General features: G+C 45.6%; 1 protein-coding gene across 1 annotated transcript in view; it reads right to left on the reverse strand.

Moving 5' to 3' along the window:
• Nucleotides 1–15,418, reverse strand: part of CABP7 (calcium binding protein 7) — a 53,220-nt gene extending 37,802 nt beyond the window's left edge. The window contains exon 1 of the mRNA XM_070762342.1: nucleotides 15,307–15,418. Within this exon, the coding sequence (XP_070618443.1) occupies nucleotides 15,307–15,418 (112 nt within the window). The remainder of the gene's footprint in view (nucleotides 1–15,306) is intronic.
• Between the last annotated feature and the right edge of the window lie 288 nt (nucleotides 15,419–15,706).

Consider the following 15,706-nt stretch of genomic DNA (forward strand, 5'->3'; position numbering starts at 1 on the left):
GGCCAAATGTTTATAAGCCAGTGTTTCTCAAATAGTGGAGTGAGCCCCCTTCGGGGGGGGGGGGGGGTTGCAGAGCAATGCCAGGGGGGCACAAGACCCTGGGGAAAATTTATTTATTTATTTATTGATATTGATTGATTTTGTCCAATACACAATGAGGGTTAAACTAAACATTGCCTTTTGGCAGGACCCAGGGGAAGAGCCTTCTCTGTGGCGGCCCCGATCCTCTAGAACCAACTCCCCCCCCCCCGAGATCAGAGTTGCCCCCACCCTAAAATTAAACAGGTCCAAAAATGGTGGAAGGTCTTAAGCATAAAAATGGTGGAAGGTCTTAAGCATAAAATTTCTCAGGAAAGACTTCATGGACTCCATCTGTCTAGTCTGGAGGACAGAAGGGAAAGGGGGACATGATGGAAACATTTAAACATTTAAATATGTTAAAGGGTTAAATAAGGTTCAGTTGTTTACTTTCCTAAGTGAACACAAGAACAAGGGGGCAAAATCTGAGGTTAGTTGGGGAAAGGGAGGAGTGGGAAGGAGTGGAAAAGAGAAGGGAGAGGAGGAGAGGAAACAGAAGAGGAGGATAGGAGAAGGGAAGAAGAGGGAAAGGAGAGAAGAGAAGAGAAAGAGGGGGAGGAGAAAGTAAAGGAGGGGGAAAGGGAGAAGGAGAAAGTATGGGAGGGAAGGAAAGGAGTGGAGAGGAGAAGAGAAGGAGACTCAGAGGGCTCAACCAAGAATTGTTTATATTTTAGCCTGAGTGGTGTTGTGGTTGGCTCTGGCCCAGCTCCTGCCCCAGGCAATGAGGAGGTGGATACAGGGGAAACTTCAACATGTCACAGGCCTGTGTTGTTGCCGACAGAACCAGTTCAGAGTTTAGTTTCCTCGGATGAAGAAGAAGGTGGGAGTGACTCGGCAGAGGAGGGCTTGGCACACAGCCAAGGCAGTCAATCTTCCTTATCTTCTATAGCTTCAGATGATGACATGTTGGACCCATGCAAGCGCAGAATTATGCGTAGAAGAGACCAAATAAGAACATATTACAGGAAATAAGGGAGGACATCTGTGTTTGGGTGGGGCTCCGGTAATTAGGGCTGCTGCTATAAGTAGCAGCATGTGGGTTTGGCCATTGTGGAAGAGTATCTGTTTGCAGTTAATCAGGAATATTGTGTGCTGGACTTTGATGCTTTTTCATGCCTTTGAAACCAAAGCAGAGCAACGTGTGTGTGTGTGTGTGTGTGTCTCCCTTCGTTGGAAGAAGAAGGGGTGTGAAGTTTCTTCACAGCTGCTAGCTAAGTACTTAATGACTGCTTAAGGGAAATTGTTCAGATTACCCGGTTGTTTTGGGAAGAGTGCTCTTTGCAATACAAAAAGAGTGCTTCGTTTATTTTGACTTTTGTGATAAAGAACATTGTTTTGAATTTTCAAACGTGTGTGTGTGTGTCTGAAATTTGTGTCCTTGAATTTTCGGGAGGCTCCTATCAGAGAGACCGGCAGAACAGCATTAAGGCAAAATACCCTTTAACAACATAATTCCAGATGTTTATGTGGTCTCTGTCTTTCTCTTTGTCAAGGAACAGATTCTCTATAAAGATTCTCAATTCTTCCATCCACACCTCTCCAAAGCAGACGTAGTAAAATCCACATGAGCTGAGCCTATTTGCCCAGATGGTGTTGGGGTGGTAGTGGTGGTGGTTGAAAGCCGTATCACACGTAGTAACACACTGTAAATTTTATGGAGACATTAGGTCAATTTACACTGTGCCCCTAATAGATCAATTCCCCTGGAGGCCCAATAAATTTTATATGAACTTTCTGCTTTGGGACTTAAAACCATCCATTGTAAAGCACAGGAGCTTAACGTTGTGTCACTATGAGGAAGGCAAGATATAATTGTTCAAAGACAAATTTACGGTACCTTTGTGTTGAAATATTACTTGGTTGGTTATATCTTGGCCATTAATTGTAGAGGATATAGAGTTTTTGTTTTTATTTTATATCTATCGGTATTTTAGAGTTCTCTCTTGGGTAGCAGTTGCCCTAACACTGTAATAATGGTCGGAATGTTATTATTGTGTGATTTTCTCTGCTTGTTGCTTAGTACGTGTTCTGCCGGGCTCTCTGGTAGGAGCCTCCCGAAAATTCAAGGGTACAAATTGCAGACACACACACGTTTGAAAATTCAAAACAATGTTCTTTATCACAAAATTCAAAATAAACTAAGCACTCTTTTTGTATTGCAAAGAGCACTCTTCCCCAAACAACCGGGTAGTCTGTACAATTTCCCTTAAGCAGTCATTAAGTACTTAGCTAGCAGCTGTGAAGAAACTTCACACCCATTCTTCTTCCAACGAAGTGAGACACACACACACACACACACACACACACGTTGCTCTGCTTTGGTTTCAAAGGCGTGAAAAATCAACAAACAAAGTCCAGAAAACAGCAACACACAATTCCTGAAGAACTGCGATCAGATAGTCTTCCACAACGGCCAAACCCACACGCTGCTATTTATAGCAGCAGCCCTAATTACTGGAGCCCCCCCCAACCACAGGTGGCCTCATTTTCTCTTGTAATAATCCTTCAGTTGTTGTCTCCTATGCATCACTCTACGCATGCGTGGATGTGTCATTAATTCTTGTTCAGAATCCAAGGATGATACAGATGATTGATCTCCTCCTGGGCTGTCTGCCAAACTCACCTCTTCCCTGTCACTCATGCTTCCTTGGTCAGAGGACGCTTCATCGGCAGATTCCATCGGGAGCAAAACAGGCCTGCGGCATGTGGATGTCTCCCCCACATCCACCTGCACATTCCTGGGCCAGAGCTAACCACAACAAGTACGTATTGATGTATTTATCCGCTTTCCTTCATTTTGGTTTGTTCTTTTTAGTTTTGCTGCTCGCTGGACAAATAAACATTTTCGATAGATTTGTTGGTGTCTGTTTACAGTGAGCCCAACACTGGTTAAACCAGGAGACAGTGAATTCTAGTTCTGACTTAGACACACAAGACCCCTGGGTGACTTTGGGCCAAGTACTAGGAGAGTGATCAATGGTTCTTGCTACCAGAAAGTGACTATCAGTATACAGTGGTACCTTAATTAAATTAGTAAGGTACCTTACTAATTTAATTCATTCCTAGACCAGGTTCATAAGTAGAAAAGTTTGTAAGAAGAAGCAATTTTCCCCATAGGCATCAATGTAAAAGCAAATAATACGTGCGATTGGGGAAACCACAGGGAGGGTGGAGGCCCTGTTTCCTCCCAGGAGATTCCCAGAGGCCCCATGGAGGCTTCTCCCTGCTTTATCCAGCTCTGTTTCCTCCCAGGAGATTTTTAGAGAGGCCCCACGGAGGCTTCTCGCCGCTTTTTCCAGCTCTGTTTCCTTGCAGGAGATTCTTAGAGAGGCCCCACAGAGGCTTCTCCCTGCCTTCTCTGGCCCTGTTTCCTCCCAGGAGATTCCCAGAGGCCCCATAGAGGCTTCTCCCTGCCTTTTCCAGCCCTGTTTCCTCCCAGGAGATTCCCAGAGGCTCCACACTTTTTCTGGCCCTGTTTCCTCCCAGGAGATTCCTAGAGAGGCCCCACGGAGGCTTCTCCCTACCTTTTCCAGTTAGTTTCAGAGGCTCAGGATTGTAAGTGGAAAATGGTTCTTGAGAAGAGGCAAAAAAATCTTGAACACCCGGTTAGAAAAGTTCGTAAGTAGAGGCGTTCTTAGGTAGAGGTCCCACTGTATATAAATATTATTTTATCTTTTTATACCACCAGTAGGTACTTGACAAAACAAACAAACAAATAATAAACCAGTGTGCCAGGAGAGAGCAATATCTACGGAGAGGGGCAGCATACAAATCTAATCAATAATAATAATAATAATAATAATAATAATAATAATAATAATAATAATATCTACCTCTACCTAGGATTGTTCCACCATTCTATTCCTTCTACACCTGCGAACATACCTGTACAATTTAGGCTAATGAAGAGTTGAGCTTCTTCAATTAAAAAAAAGAGAAATAATTAGGAAGTCCATTTTGGAGCAATAAAGACCTGGATGAATCTATTTTTGGGGTGTTTTTTTTTAAAAAAAAGCTCATTTAAGAATTTACGCTTGATTAGCCTGTTCTTTAAATAAGCAATTTCTACCAGCTGACCCTGGGAAAGGCATTAATTCAACCGAATTATGCCACAATTTCCCCTAAGTGTGGGAGATCATTTTAAGCAGTGGCGAAAGCAAAGCATTGCTTATCAATTGAAATCGAAGCGCAAGGCATCCCAGGATAATTTAAGGGGGTTTATCCTTGTTTTTCAATCCACTCTTATTTAGAGCTAATGTTGGGGAGGGGGCTTCCAGGGCACTTTAAACCTTAAATCTTAGTGAAGATTGGACTTAATCCCTGGATAGTTCAGTGGATTTCAAGCTGGCTGAAGCATAGACATCAGAGAGTTATTGTTAATTGCGAGTATTCTGAGCAGAGACAGGTTACAAGCGGTGTGCCACAAGGGTCTGTTCTGGGTCCTATTCTTTTTAATATGTTTGTGAGTGACATAGGGGAAGGTTTGGTAGGGAAGGTTTGCCTATTTGCCGATGACTCTAAAGTGTGCAATAGGGTTGATATTCCTGGAGGGGTCTGTCATATGGTAAATGATTTAGCTTTACTAGATAAATGGTCAAAGCAATGGAAACTGCAGTTGAATGTTTCCAAATGTAAAATAATGCACTTGGGGAAAAGGAATCCTCAATCTGAGTATTGCATTGGCAGTTCTGTGTTAGCAAAAACTTCAGAAGAGAAGGATTTAGGGGTAGTGATTTCTGACAGTCTCAAAATGGGTGAGCAGTGTGGTCGGGCAGTAGGAAAAGCAAGTAGGATGCTTGGCTGCATAGCTAGAGGTATAACAAGCAGGAAGAGGGAGATTGTGATCCCCTTATACAGAGCGCTGGTGAGACCACATTTGGAATACTGTGTTCAGTTCTGGAGACCTCACCTACAAAAAGATATTGACAAAATTGAACGGGTCCAAAGACGGGCTACAAGAATGGTGGAAGGTCTTAAGCACAAAACGTATCAGGAAAGACTGAATGAACTCCGTCTGTAGAGTCTGGAGGACAGAAGGGGAAAAGGGGGACATGATCGAAACATTTAAATACGTTAAAGGGCTAAATAAGGTTCAGGAGGGAGGTGTCTTTAAGGGAACACAAGAACAAGGGGGCACAATCTGAGGTTAGTTGGGGGAAAGGTCAGAAGCCACGTGAGAAAATATGATTTGACTGAAAGAGTAGTAGATGCTTGGAACAAACTTCCAGCTGACGTGGTTGGTCAAATCCACAGGAACTGAGTTTAAACAGGCCTGGGATAAACATAGATCCATCCTAAGATAAAATACAGGAAATAGTATAAAGGCAGACTAGATGGACCATGAGGTCTTTTTGTGCTGTCAATCTTCTCTGCTTCTATTTTTCTATGAAATTGAAGTGCAATGCATCCCAGGATAATTTGAGGGGGTTTATCCTTGTTCAATCCACTTTTATTTAGCACTAATGTTGGGGAGGGGTCTTCCAGAACACTTTAAACCTGGAGGTCAGGACTTCTTTGGGGGTCGAATGACCATTTCACAGACCTAGGAAAAGACAAATTTCCCTTGGTGTTAGGAACTAAAGCTTCTATTCTGGCACCTGGGAACCTGTCGGCGACTACTTCAGCTTCAACCACAACAACACAAGAGCACACAACAGATTTAAACTTAATATTAACCGCTCCAAACTTGACTGTAAAAAATATGACTTCAGTAACCGAGTTGTCGAAGAGTGGAACTCATTACCGGACTCCATAATGTCATCCCCAAACCATCCCCTGTCCTATTGCTCTCCTATATCTCCTATACCTTTCTTCTATTCCTATATCTCTTCTTCTATTCTTTCATTGATATGTTCTACTACTATTTCTTCTTTTCTATTCTTTCATAGATATATTTTACTATGAGTATCTCCTCTATTACCTTCATCATGTATTTTACTATGTGTATATATGTGTCGAATCCCAGTAAGGAAGGGTGTGGCTAGCTGATGAGGCCAGAACAAGGCCGAAATGGTACCATCCTAGTCTCCCTTAATTTTAAAAAAAATTCAGCTAAAAACATTTGAGATATATATATATATATATATATATATATATATATATATATATATATATATATGTGTGTGTGTGTGTGTGTGTGTGTGTGTGTGTGTGTGTGTGTGTGTGAAATGTTTTTTTTAGCTGGAATTTTAAAATTAAGGGAGACTAGGATGGTCCCATTTCGGCCTTGTTCTGGCCTCATCAGCTGGGATTTGATCCGGTGGACTCTGCCTTGTAAGGCGGAGAATTAGCAATTTGAGCTATCAGATCAGATCCCTTCCAGCTGTGTACCAGGGAGGGGCTATATGTTTTTTTTTTATGTCGGATCACCCTGGTATTTGACACATACAGAATATAGTTGTCGGCTATAAATAAAAAATTAACTGCCTTGTAATGGTCCTGGGTTGGACCTAGAGGCAAAAAGGAGCTGTGACGTTCCTTCAATATACCAGGGTGATCTGACATATATATATATATATATATATATATATATATATATATGTGTGTGTCATGTGTTTTTTTGCTGAATTTGAAAATTAAGGGAGACTAGAATAGATCTATTTCGGCCTTATTTTGGCCTCATCAGCTAGCCATACCCACTGGGATTTGAACCTGCAACCTTTGCCTTGTAAGGCAGAGAATTATCCTCTAGGCTACAGTATCCAATCCCTTCAGCTCTGCACCAGTATATATATATATCTGTATATAGATATACCCACTAAAACTCTCATTGTGTACTGGACAAAATAAATAAATAAAAATAAAATAAATAACAATTTTTAAAATCCGACCAATCAGGCATTGACCGTGAAGGATGGCTCTGCCTTTTAAAATATATATATATATATTTAAGAAGTTTAATTCCTGCCTTCCGGCATCAAGTCTCTTACCAAGTCCGTTGTAGTTTACTAGCCTCTCGTTTATTTGGAAAGAGATAAAAGAAAGAAAGGCAGGCAGGAGGGAGGGGGGAAAAAACGTATGTTAAATTCATTCAAAGGCAGATGGTATCAGCGAGACGAAGAGCAGCTCTGCCAACCCCCTGGAAAGGCAATTTAGAGATGGCTCAATTTCAGGAATGTCCTTGGGAGTTTGTCACCTTCTCCAGCGCTACCTTTAAAAGGAAGCACATCTCTTTAAAAAGAGACCACATTTGGAGTACTGTGTTCAGTTCTGGAGACCTCACCTACAAAAAGATATTGACAAAATTGAACAGGTCCAAAGACGGGCTACAAGAATGGTGGAAGGTCTTAAGCATAAAACGTATCAGGAAAGACTTCATGAACTCCATCTGTCTAGTCTGGAGGACAGAAGGGAAAGTGGGGACATGATCGAAACATTTAAATATGCTCAAGGGTTAAATAAGGTTCAGGAGGGAAGTGTTTTTAATAGGAAAGTGAACACAAGAACAAGGGGACACAATCTGAAGTTAGTTGGGGGAAAGATCAAAAGCAACGTGAGAAAATATTATTTCACTGAAAGAGTAGTAGATCCTTGGAACAAACTTCCAGCAGACGTGGTTGGTCAATCCACAGTAACTGAATTTAAACATGCCTGGGATAAACATAGATCCATTGTAAGATGAAATACAGGAAATAGTATAAGGGCAGACGAGATGGACCATGAGGTCTTTTTCTGCCGTCAGTCTTCTATGTTTCTATGTTTCTAAATGTTGGGGGTTAGGGGTTGACACAATTGAGTCCGGTAATGAGTTCCACACTTTGATAACTCGATTGTTGAAATCATATGTTTCTAAGCAGGAGATAGAGATCGAGAGAAACATTTTGCCTTCCTAAGTTCACGGCTCCTTGGCCAGGGGAGAACTTCAAAAAGCTGAACCAGGGGTTGCCAACCTTGGTGACTTGAAAGCTGGAGGACTTCAACTCCCAGAATTCCCCAGCCACCTTAGCAGAACACCAAAAATATAAACCAACGACACCAGGAAAGCTAGTCTAATGAAAAGAAGGACCAGGGGAGACATGATAGCAGTCTTAATAATAATAACAAGAGTAGAAACATAGAAGATTGACGGCAGAAAAAGACCTCATGGTCCATCTAGTCTGCCCTTATAATATTTCCTGTATTTTATCTTAGGATGGATATATGTTATAGAGCAGTGTTTCCCAAGCTTGGCAACTTGAAGATATCTGGACCTCAACTCCTAGAATTCTGGGAGTTGAAGTCCATATATCTTCAAGTTGCCAAGATTGGGAAACACTGTTATAGAGGACGGATATAGGATAGATATATGTTATAGAGGATGGATATATGTTCTATATGTTATAGAAATGTTTCTATGTTTCCATTTTTCTATGTTTCTATGTTTTTATGGCCTGTGAGGATGGAGATCATAGATGGAACGTTTTCAACTGTGGAGGGGGCACCACCCAGAAACCCATGTAGCCAAGCCATGTTTATTTAGCAGAGAGGAAGGCTGCTTTTTAAAACCAGCTGTTTCCCTACAGATAGGACAGCTGGAGCAACGGAGTGCAAACAAGAAAGTGCATTAACCTATCCATTTCGGATTTCAGACCGCACGGGCAAACGGACGGCGTGATTGAAAAAATCTCTGGCAAAACCCCGTCGGCTAAAGGCCTTGCTTGGTTTTCAACGTGAGTTGTGAGCTTGGAGAGAGAGAGAAAGACAGCTCCTCAGGAGTAGGTATGGTGAGAGGGTTGCACAGGCAGGAAATAAAAATAAAAATAAAAGGATGTGTTAATAGAACAGCCAGGGTGGAAAAAGATTGCAATTGCAGCGGTGCAAAAAATTAAGCGATGGGTTTATGGTGGTATGCAAAGTACTGTACACCTAACCTAACTTAACCTGAATTAACTCCCTATCTGGGTTCTACAAGACTCAGAAGAATAGTACGACTAAACCCGCCTGGTTTAGTGGAAATTAACTCCGTGACCTCGGCTATGTAACGCTGGAATTAACGGGTTGTCTGAAGGGGGATCCTTGACTCTTTCGGCGATCTGGGTCAGCAGGGGATGGGAAAGACTTCGCAGGACTGACCAAGTTTTATTTTATTTTTTATTTTTTAAAATTTATTGGATTTGTATGCCGCCCCTCTCCGTAGACTCGGGGTGGCTAACAACAATAATAAAAAACAACATGTAAATCCAATACTAAAACAATTAAAAACCCTTATTGTAAAACCAAGCATCCATACAAACAATCATACCATGCATGAATTGTGAAGGCCCGGGGGGAAAGAATATCTCAGTTCCCCCATGCCTGACGGCAGAGGTAGGTTTTAAGGAGCTTACGAAAGGCAAGGAGGGTGGGGGCAATTCTAATCTCCGGGGGGAGTTGGTTCCAAAGGGCCGGAGCCGCCACAGAGAAGGCTTTTCCCCTGGGCCTCGCCAAACGACATTGTTTTGTTGATGGGACCCGGAGAAGGCCAACTCTGTGGGACCTAACTGGTTGCTGGGATTCGTGCGGCAGAAGGCGGTCTCGTAAATACCCTGGTCTGGTGCCATGTAGGGCTTTATAGGTAATTACCAAAACTTTGAATTGTGACCGGAAACTGATCGGCAACCAATGCAGACTGCGGAGTGTTGGTGTTATATGGGCATTTTTGGGAAAGCCCATGATTGCTCTCGCAGCTGCATTCTGCACGATCTGAAGTTTCCGAACACTTTTCAAAGGTAGCCCCATGTAGAGAGCATTACAGTAGTCGAGCCTTCCTTTTTTTAAAAAAACATTTACACTTACACTTCTAACTTTACTTTAACAAACGATCCATCTGTTAAACCAGTGTTCCCCGACCTTGACAACTTGAAGATATCTGGACTTCAACTCCCAGACTCCCCCAGACAGCATTCGCTGGCTGGGGAATTCTGAGAGTTGAAGTCCAAATATCTTCAAGTTGCCAAGGTTGGGAAACACTGTGTTAAACTACTGAAGTTTGCAGACGATACAACAGTGATCGGACTCATTCAAGACAATGATGAATCCGCATACAGGCGAGAGGTTGAACAACTCTCCTTGTGGTGTGACCAGAACAATCTAGAACTGAACACACTCAAAACCGTAGAAATGGTGGTAGACTTTAGGAGAAACCCTTCCACCCTTCCACCTCTCACAATACTAGACAACACAGTATCAACAGTAGAGACCTTCAAATTTCTAGGTTCTATCCTATCTCAAGACCTAAAAAGGTTACCTAACATCAAAAACATCATCAAAAAAGCACAACAAAGAATGTTCTTTCTGCGCCAGCTCTGGAAGCTCAAACTGCCCAAGGAGCTGCTGATCCAGTTCTACAGAGGAATCATTGAGTCTGTCATCTGCACCTCTATCACTGTCTGGTTTGGTGCTGCAACCCATCAGGACCGACACAGACTTCAGAGGAGAATCAGAACTGCAGAAAAAAAAATGGCTGCCAGCCTGCTTTCCATTGAAGACAGAATCAAAAAGAGGGCGGGGAAATATTGACTGACCCCTCGCATCCTGGACCCAAACTGTTTCAACTCCTACCCTCAAAACGTCGCTACAGAGCCCTGCACACCAAGACAACTAAACACAAGAACAGTTTTTTCCCGAACGCCATCACTCTGCTAAACAAATAATTTCCTCAACACTGTCTGACTTTTTACCTAATCTGCACTTCTATTTCTACTAGTTTTTCTCAACATTCCTATCACCCTTTTCCTCCCACTTAGGACTGTATGACTGTAACTTGTTCCTTGTATCTTAATATTTTTATTAATATTGTTTCTTCATTGCTTATTTGACCCCTATGACAATCATTAAGTGTTGTACCACATGATTCTTGACAAATGTCTCTTTTTCTTTTATGTACGTTGAGAGCATCTGCACCAAGACAAATTCCTTGTGTGTCCAATCACACTTGGCCAATAAAGAATTCTATTCTATTCTATTCTATTTTGTTCCATTCCATTCCATTCTATTCTATTCCATTCTATTCTATTCTACAGTTGCAAGTCAAGGCCTATTAGTTAAAACCACACGCAGAAGAAAGGAGTCCGTCCGACGTCCTTTTGGGACGTCAGAATTTTAAGCTTTTATCTTATTTATTTTTTATTTCCAAGTTAAGGACTCAGAAGGGGGTCCTTGGAGGCTTCTGAGAGCTTCGGAAAGTGTTGCATTTCCTTGATTAGGTAACTTTCCGTTAGATCTCATTAAAAAAAAATCCCGATTTGCTTGCCGTGACTCGGGTAGCATAACAAGCAGGTCAGACCGTCCTCCGTCCATCCAAAATAAATTTCCCCTGACCCCTGCTGCAGTTAACCATGCCATCCTATAAAGATAAAGAAAGATGTCCCATTGAGGGCCTTCAAGACTAACTCGACAAACTGCAAACAACACTAATTGCTCAAACTGCCCCAGGAGCTGCTGATCCAGTTCTACAGAGGAATCATTGAGTCTGTCATCTGCACCTTTATAAGTGTCTGGTTCGGTTCTGCAACCCAACAAGACCGACACAGATTTCAGAGGAGAATCAGAACTGCAGAAAAGACAATGGCTGCCAACCTGCCTTCCATTGAGGACTTGTATACTGCACGAGTCAAAAAGAGGGTGGGGAAAATATTTACTGACCCCTCGCATCCTGGACACAAACTGTTTCAACTCCTACCCTCAAAACGTCGCTACAGAGCACTGCACACCAAGACAACTAGACACAGGGACAGTTTTTCCCCCAAACGCCATCACTCTGCTAAACAACTAATTCCCTCAACACTGTCAGACTTTTTGCTAAGTCTGCACTTCTATTTCTACTAGTTTTTTCTCATCATTCCTATCACCCTTTTCCTCCCACCTACGACTGTATGACTGTAACTTGTTGCTTGTATCCTTAAGATTTTTATTAATAACCATCATTGACAATCAATGACAATCATTAAGTGTGATGATTTTTGACAAATGTCTCTTTTTCTTTTATGTACATTGAGAGCATCTGCACCAAGACAAATTCCTTGTGTGTCCAATCACACTTGGCCAATAAAGAATTCTATTCTATTCTATTCTATTCTATTCTATTCTATTCTACTCTACTCTACTCTACTCTACTCTACTCTACTCTACTCTACTCTTCTCGATTCGATTCTAATGTAATATTACTTCTAGTCTTCCCGCCACAATCCCAGGCTGGATGTTAGATTGAACTGGTTCTCCAGGGGTCAAGCTGAAAAATCCCACCCTCTATTTGGAAGATGTGGGATCCAGGATGGCCTCAGGATCTGTTTTGCAGATCCAGGAGGACGGGGAGCGATCTACCAGGAAAGATGATCCCAGTTTCTTCCAAACGGTGGCGAAGAAGGCTTTGACGCTCGAGTTTCAAAAATTAAATCAAGCAAAATTGAATCTATTGGGATCCTTCTGATCAGATTACAAGGTGGCTTCCCAGGTACAATCACTGTCACATGCCGGTTTGAAGAGGGCTGCGTTACAATCTAGGTTACATAACATGGGGTTTCTTGCGCAAGGTACATCACATCCCTGGGTGTTAGGAGGGAGTTTGGGATTGCTCTCTGTTTCTATGGAGAGGTTTGCTCTGTTGACAAATCATCAGAAGGGAACCCCACTCCCTTCCAGCACTGATAATGCTACCTAGTTGGGTAATGAAATGTCGGCAAGAAAAGAGCCAAGAGAGCAGAGCAGAGCAGAGAAGAGACCACCAATGCTTTCCTCCTCCTCCTCCTCCTCCTCCTCCCCTCCTTCTCTTCCTCTCCTTCTCTTCCTCCTTTTCCTCCTCTTCCTCTCCTCCTCCTCCCCTCTTTTTCTTCTTCTTCTTCCTCCTCCTCCTCTTCCCCTCCGTCTCTTCCTGTCCTCCTCCTCCTCTCTTCCTCCTCCTCTTCCCCTCCTTTTCTTCTTCTTCCTCCTCCTCTTCTCCTCCTCCCCTTCCCCTCCTTTGCTTCCCCTCCTCCTCCTCTTTTTCTTCCTCTTCCTCTTCCCCTCCTCCTCTTCCTCCTTCTTCCTCCTCCTCCCCTTCCCCTCCTCCTCCTCCTCCTCCTCTTCCCCTCCTTCTTTTCCCCTCGTTCTCTTCCTCCTCTTCCTCTCCTCCTCCTTCTCTTCTTCCTCCTCCTCCTCTTCCTCCTCCTCTTTCCCTCCTCTTCCTCTCCTCCTCCTCAAAGGGCTGGGGGCCGTTTGGCCAACCGCTTTCGGAGGCAGACCTGTTGAGCCCCGGCCAGGCCCGCTTCCCGCCTCCCTCCTTCCTTCCCTGCCTGCCTTCCCATCTTTCAAAACAAGAGCACAATTCATCAGCCGGGAGGTGGGTCCTCCGATCTGTATAAACACGCTCCTGCGTGACTTTTTTGGGGGGGCAACGATCGATCCATGCGGAGCAGCAGGAAGGGGGCGGGGGAGACAGAGGGAAAGAGAGACTGACAGCTCGACCACCCCACCCTCATCCTCCTCTCCGCAATTCCGCGTGGACTGGACATTCCCCCCCCCTCGGAAAATCCAAACCCAGAGACGCCATCGGGAAGATCTGCCGCGGTGGGGAAAGAGGAGGCGGAGAGAGAGAGAGTGAAAGAGAGAGTGGGGGAGAGGGAGAAAGGGAGAGGAAGAGAGGGAGAAAGGGAAAAGAGAGGGAGAGAAAGGGAAAGAGAGAGGGGGGAGAGAGAGGGAAAGAGGGAGGTAGGGAAAGGGGGAGAGAGGGAGGGAGAGAGAGAGAAAGGGAGAGAGAGAGGGAAAGAGGGAGGGAAAGGGGGAGAGAGGGAGAGAGGGAGGAAAGGTAAAGAGACAGAGAGAGGGGTAGGGAGAGAGAAGGAGAGAGAAAGGGAAAGAGCGAGGGAGGGAGAGAGGGGGAAGAATAGACACACACACACAGAGGTAGCGGCAGGAATCCCCTCGCTCACATACACCCCAAACTACATAACCCATGGGACCCCGACCTGGGTTGTTTTTTTCCCTCTCTGTTGCAGTCGCGCGAAGGATGGAGGAGGAAGAGGAGGCGGCTCATCGCCACGCGTGGATGGGGGGGGGGGGAGCAGGGACTTCTTTCCCCGGGGGGCGTTTAGGATCGGCGACCTCCAGGGGGAGTGGGAGATGGCGGGGGTCAGGAAGAGAAGAAGGAAGGAGTAGGGAGGAAAGGAGAGAGGAGAGAGGCGACGGGCGGGGGGGGGACCTTGGCTTCCCAAGTTGCAACTCCGCTTCGAGGCGCCGCAGAGGGGGTGTTTATATCAGAGGGTGACACCCCCTCCCCACCAAACACCCCCCCCACGCAAACGCACGGAGTCCAGAGCTGCGTGGAAGGAGTCCGCCGCCCCCGCCGCTACCTGTTCCGCGCGCAATCTTACTGCAGGAAATGCCTCTTGCAAAACACAGCGGTGTGGTGGGGGGGGAGAGAGAAGGGGACAGGTTGGGGGGGGGGGCTCGGGAAGCCCCCCCTCCTCCTTCCCCCCCACCCCGCCACGCGAGAACGATCCCCGCCGGGCTCCCTTTTAAAGCCGGAATGCGCGGCACGTCTCCAGCCGGTTTCTCTCTCCCCCGCTTCTCACATCTACACACGCTGCTGCGGTGGTTTTCCAAGCTGGGTTTCCACGCGTCTCTCTCTCTCTTCTCCCCCACTCCCCACTTTCGATCTAGGTCCCCCCGCCCCGTGATGAATTGTGCCCGCGGGAGGGAAGGGGTGGTGGACTCGGAGGAGCCGATTCCCGGATTTGGGGTTGTTTTGGGATCCCTTGCTGCCTCGCGTCCCCCTTCCTCCGAAGGACCCTGCGAGGTAGACCAGATCCACACACACACACCCCGCATTCGCCTCCTCCGAAGAACCCTGCGAGGTAGAGCAGATCCACACACACACACACACGTCTACAGACCTCTGGAGTTTTTTTACCAGCCCCTTCTGCGGCCCCCCACCCAATTTCTCCCTCCCTCGACCTTTCTCCCTTCCTCTCCCTCCGTGGCGTAAGCGCCAAGCTCCGCCAGGCATCCAAAAAACAGCCGCGCGCACGTTCAGAAATGACCGTTTTGGATTTGGTTTTTGGTGCTTGTTTACCGGCTTCCCTTTCCCGGGATGGGTGGGTGGGGAAACGTCTCCTCCCCCCCCCAAATCCTCTCCTGCACCAACCCGGCGCTCCTTCCCCCAAGCAGCTGCGCCCCCCTTTCTCTTGGGGTTTAAGGGCGCTCCACGCGCGCATCCTTCTTTTTCCCCCCGGGTGTCTGGCTGCCCTTTTTAAGCCCATTCCACGCAACCCCCCTATTTCTCCCCCCCCTCTGTACCTTCCAATTCGTCTTCGGGGATGTCCACCGGGTTGGGATCCGCTGCCAAAATGTTGGGGATGGTATAAATACCCCGGTACATCAAAGCGGCCGTGACGGGATGGAACGGCATCTTGGCGCTTGGCAAAAACCCGAAGTTTAATTCCGAATGTCATAAAAAGACTGTGGGGGCCACGCGAGAACCAGCCGGGAAAGGGTGTGGGGGATGCGGGAGGGCTCCCAATTTTGGCCCCCTCTCACCCACGAGACTGCCGTTCGCCCACACTTCGGGAGGGCTGGGGGGAAATAAAATAAACAGAACTCCTTCGCGTTTTGGAAACAAGCGTTTTGCGCGCCGGCGGCGGGTCCTTAAGTGGAACTCGCGTGGGGAGCGACCCCCGCGTGGCGGAAGGGACTTCGG

This window comes from Erythrolamprus reginae, chromosome 10, assembly GCF_031021105.1.
Source record: "Erythrolamprus reginae isolate rEryReg1 chromosome 10, rEryReg1.hap1, whole genome shotgun sequence".
NCBI lineage: Eukaryota > Metazoa > Chordata > Lepidosauria > Squamata > Dipsadidae > Erythrolamprus > Erythrolamprus reginae.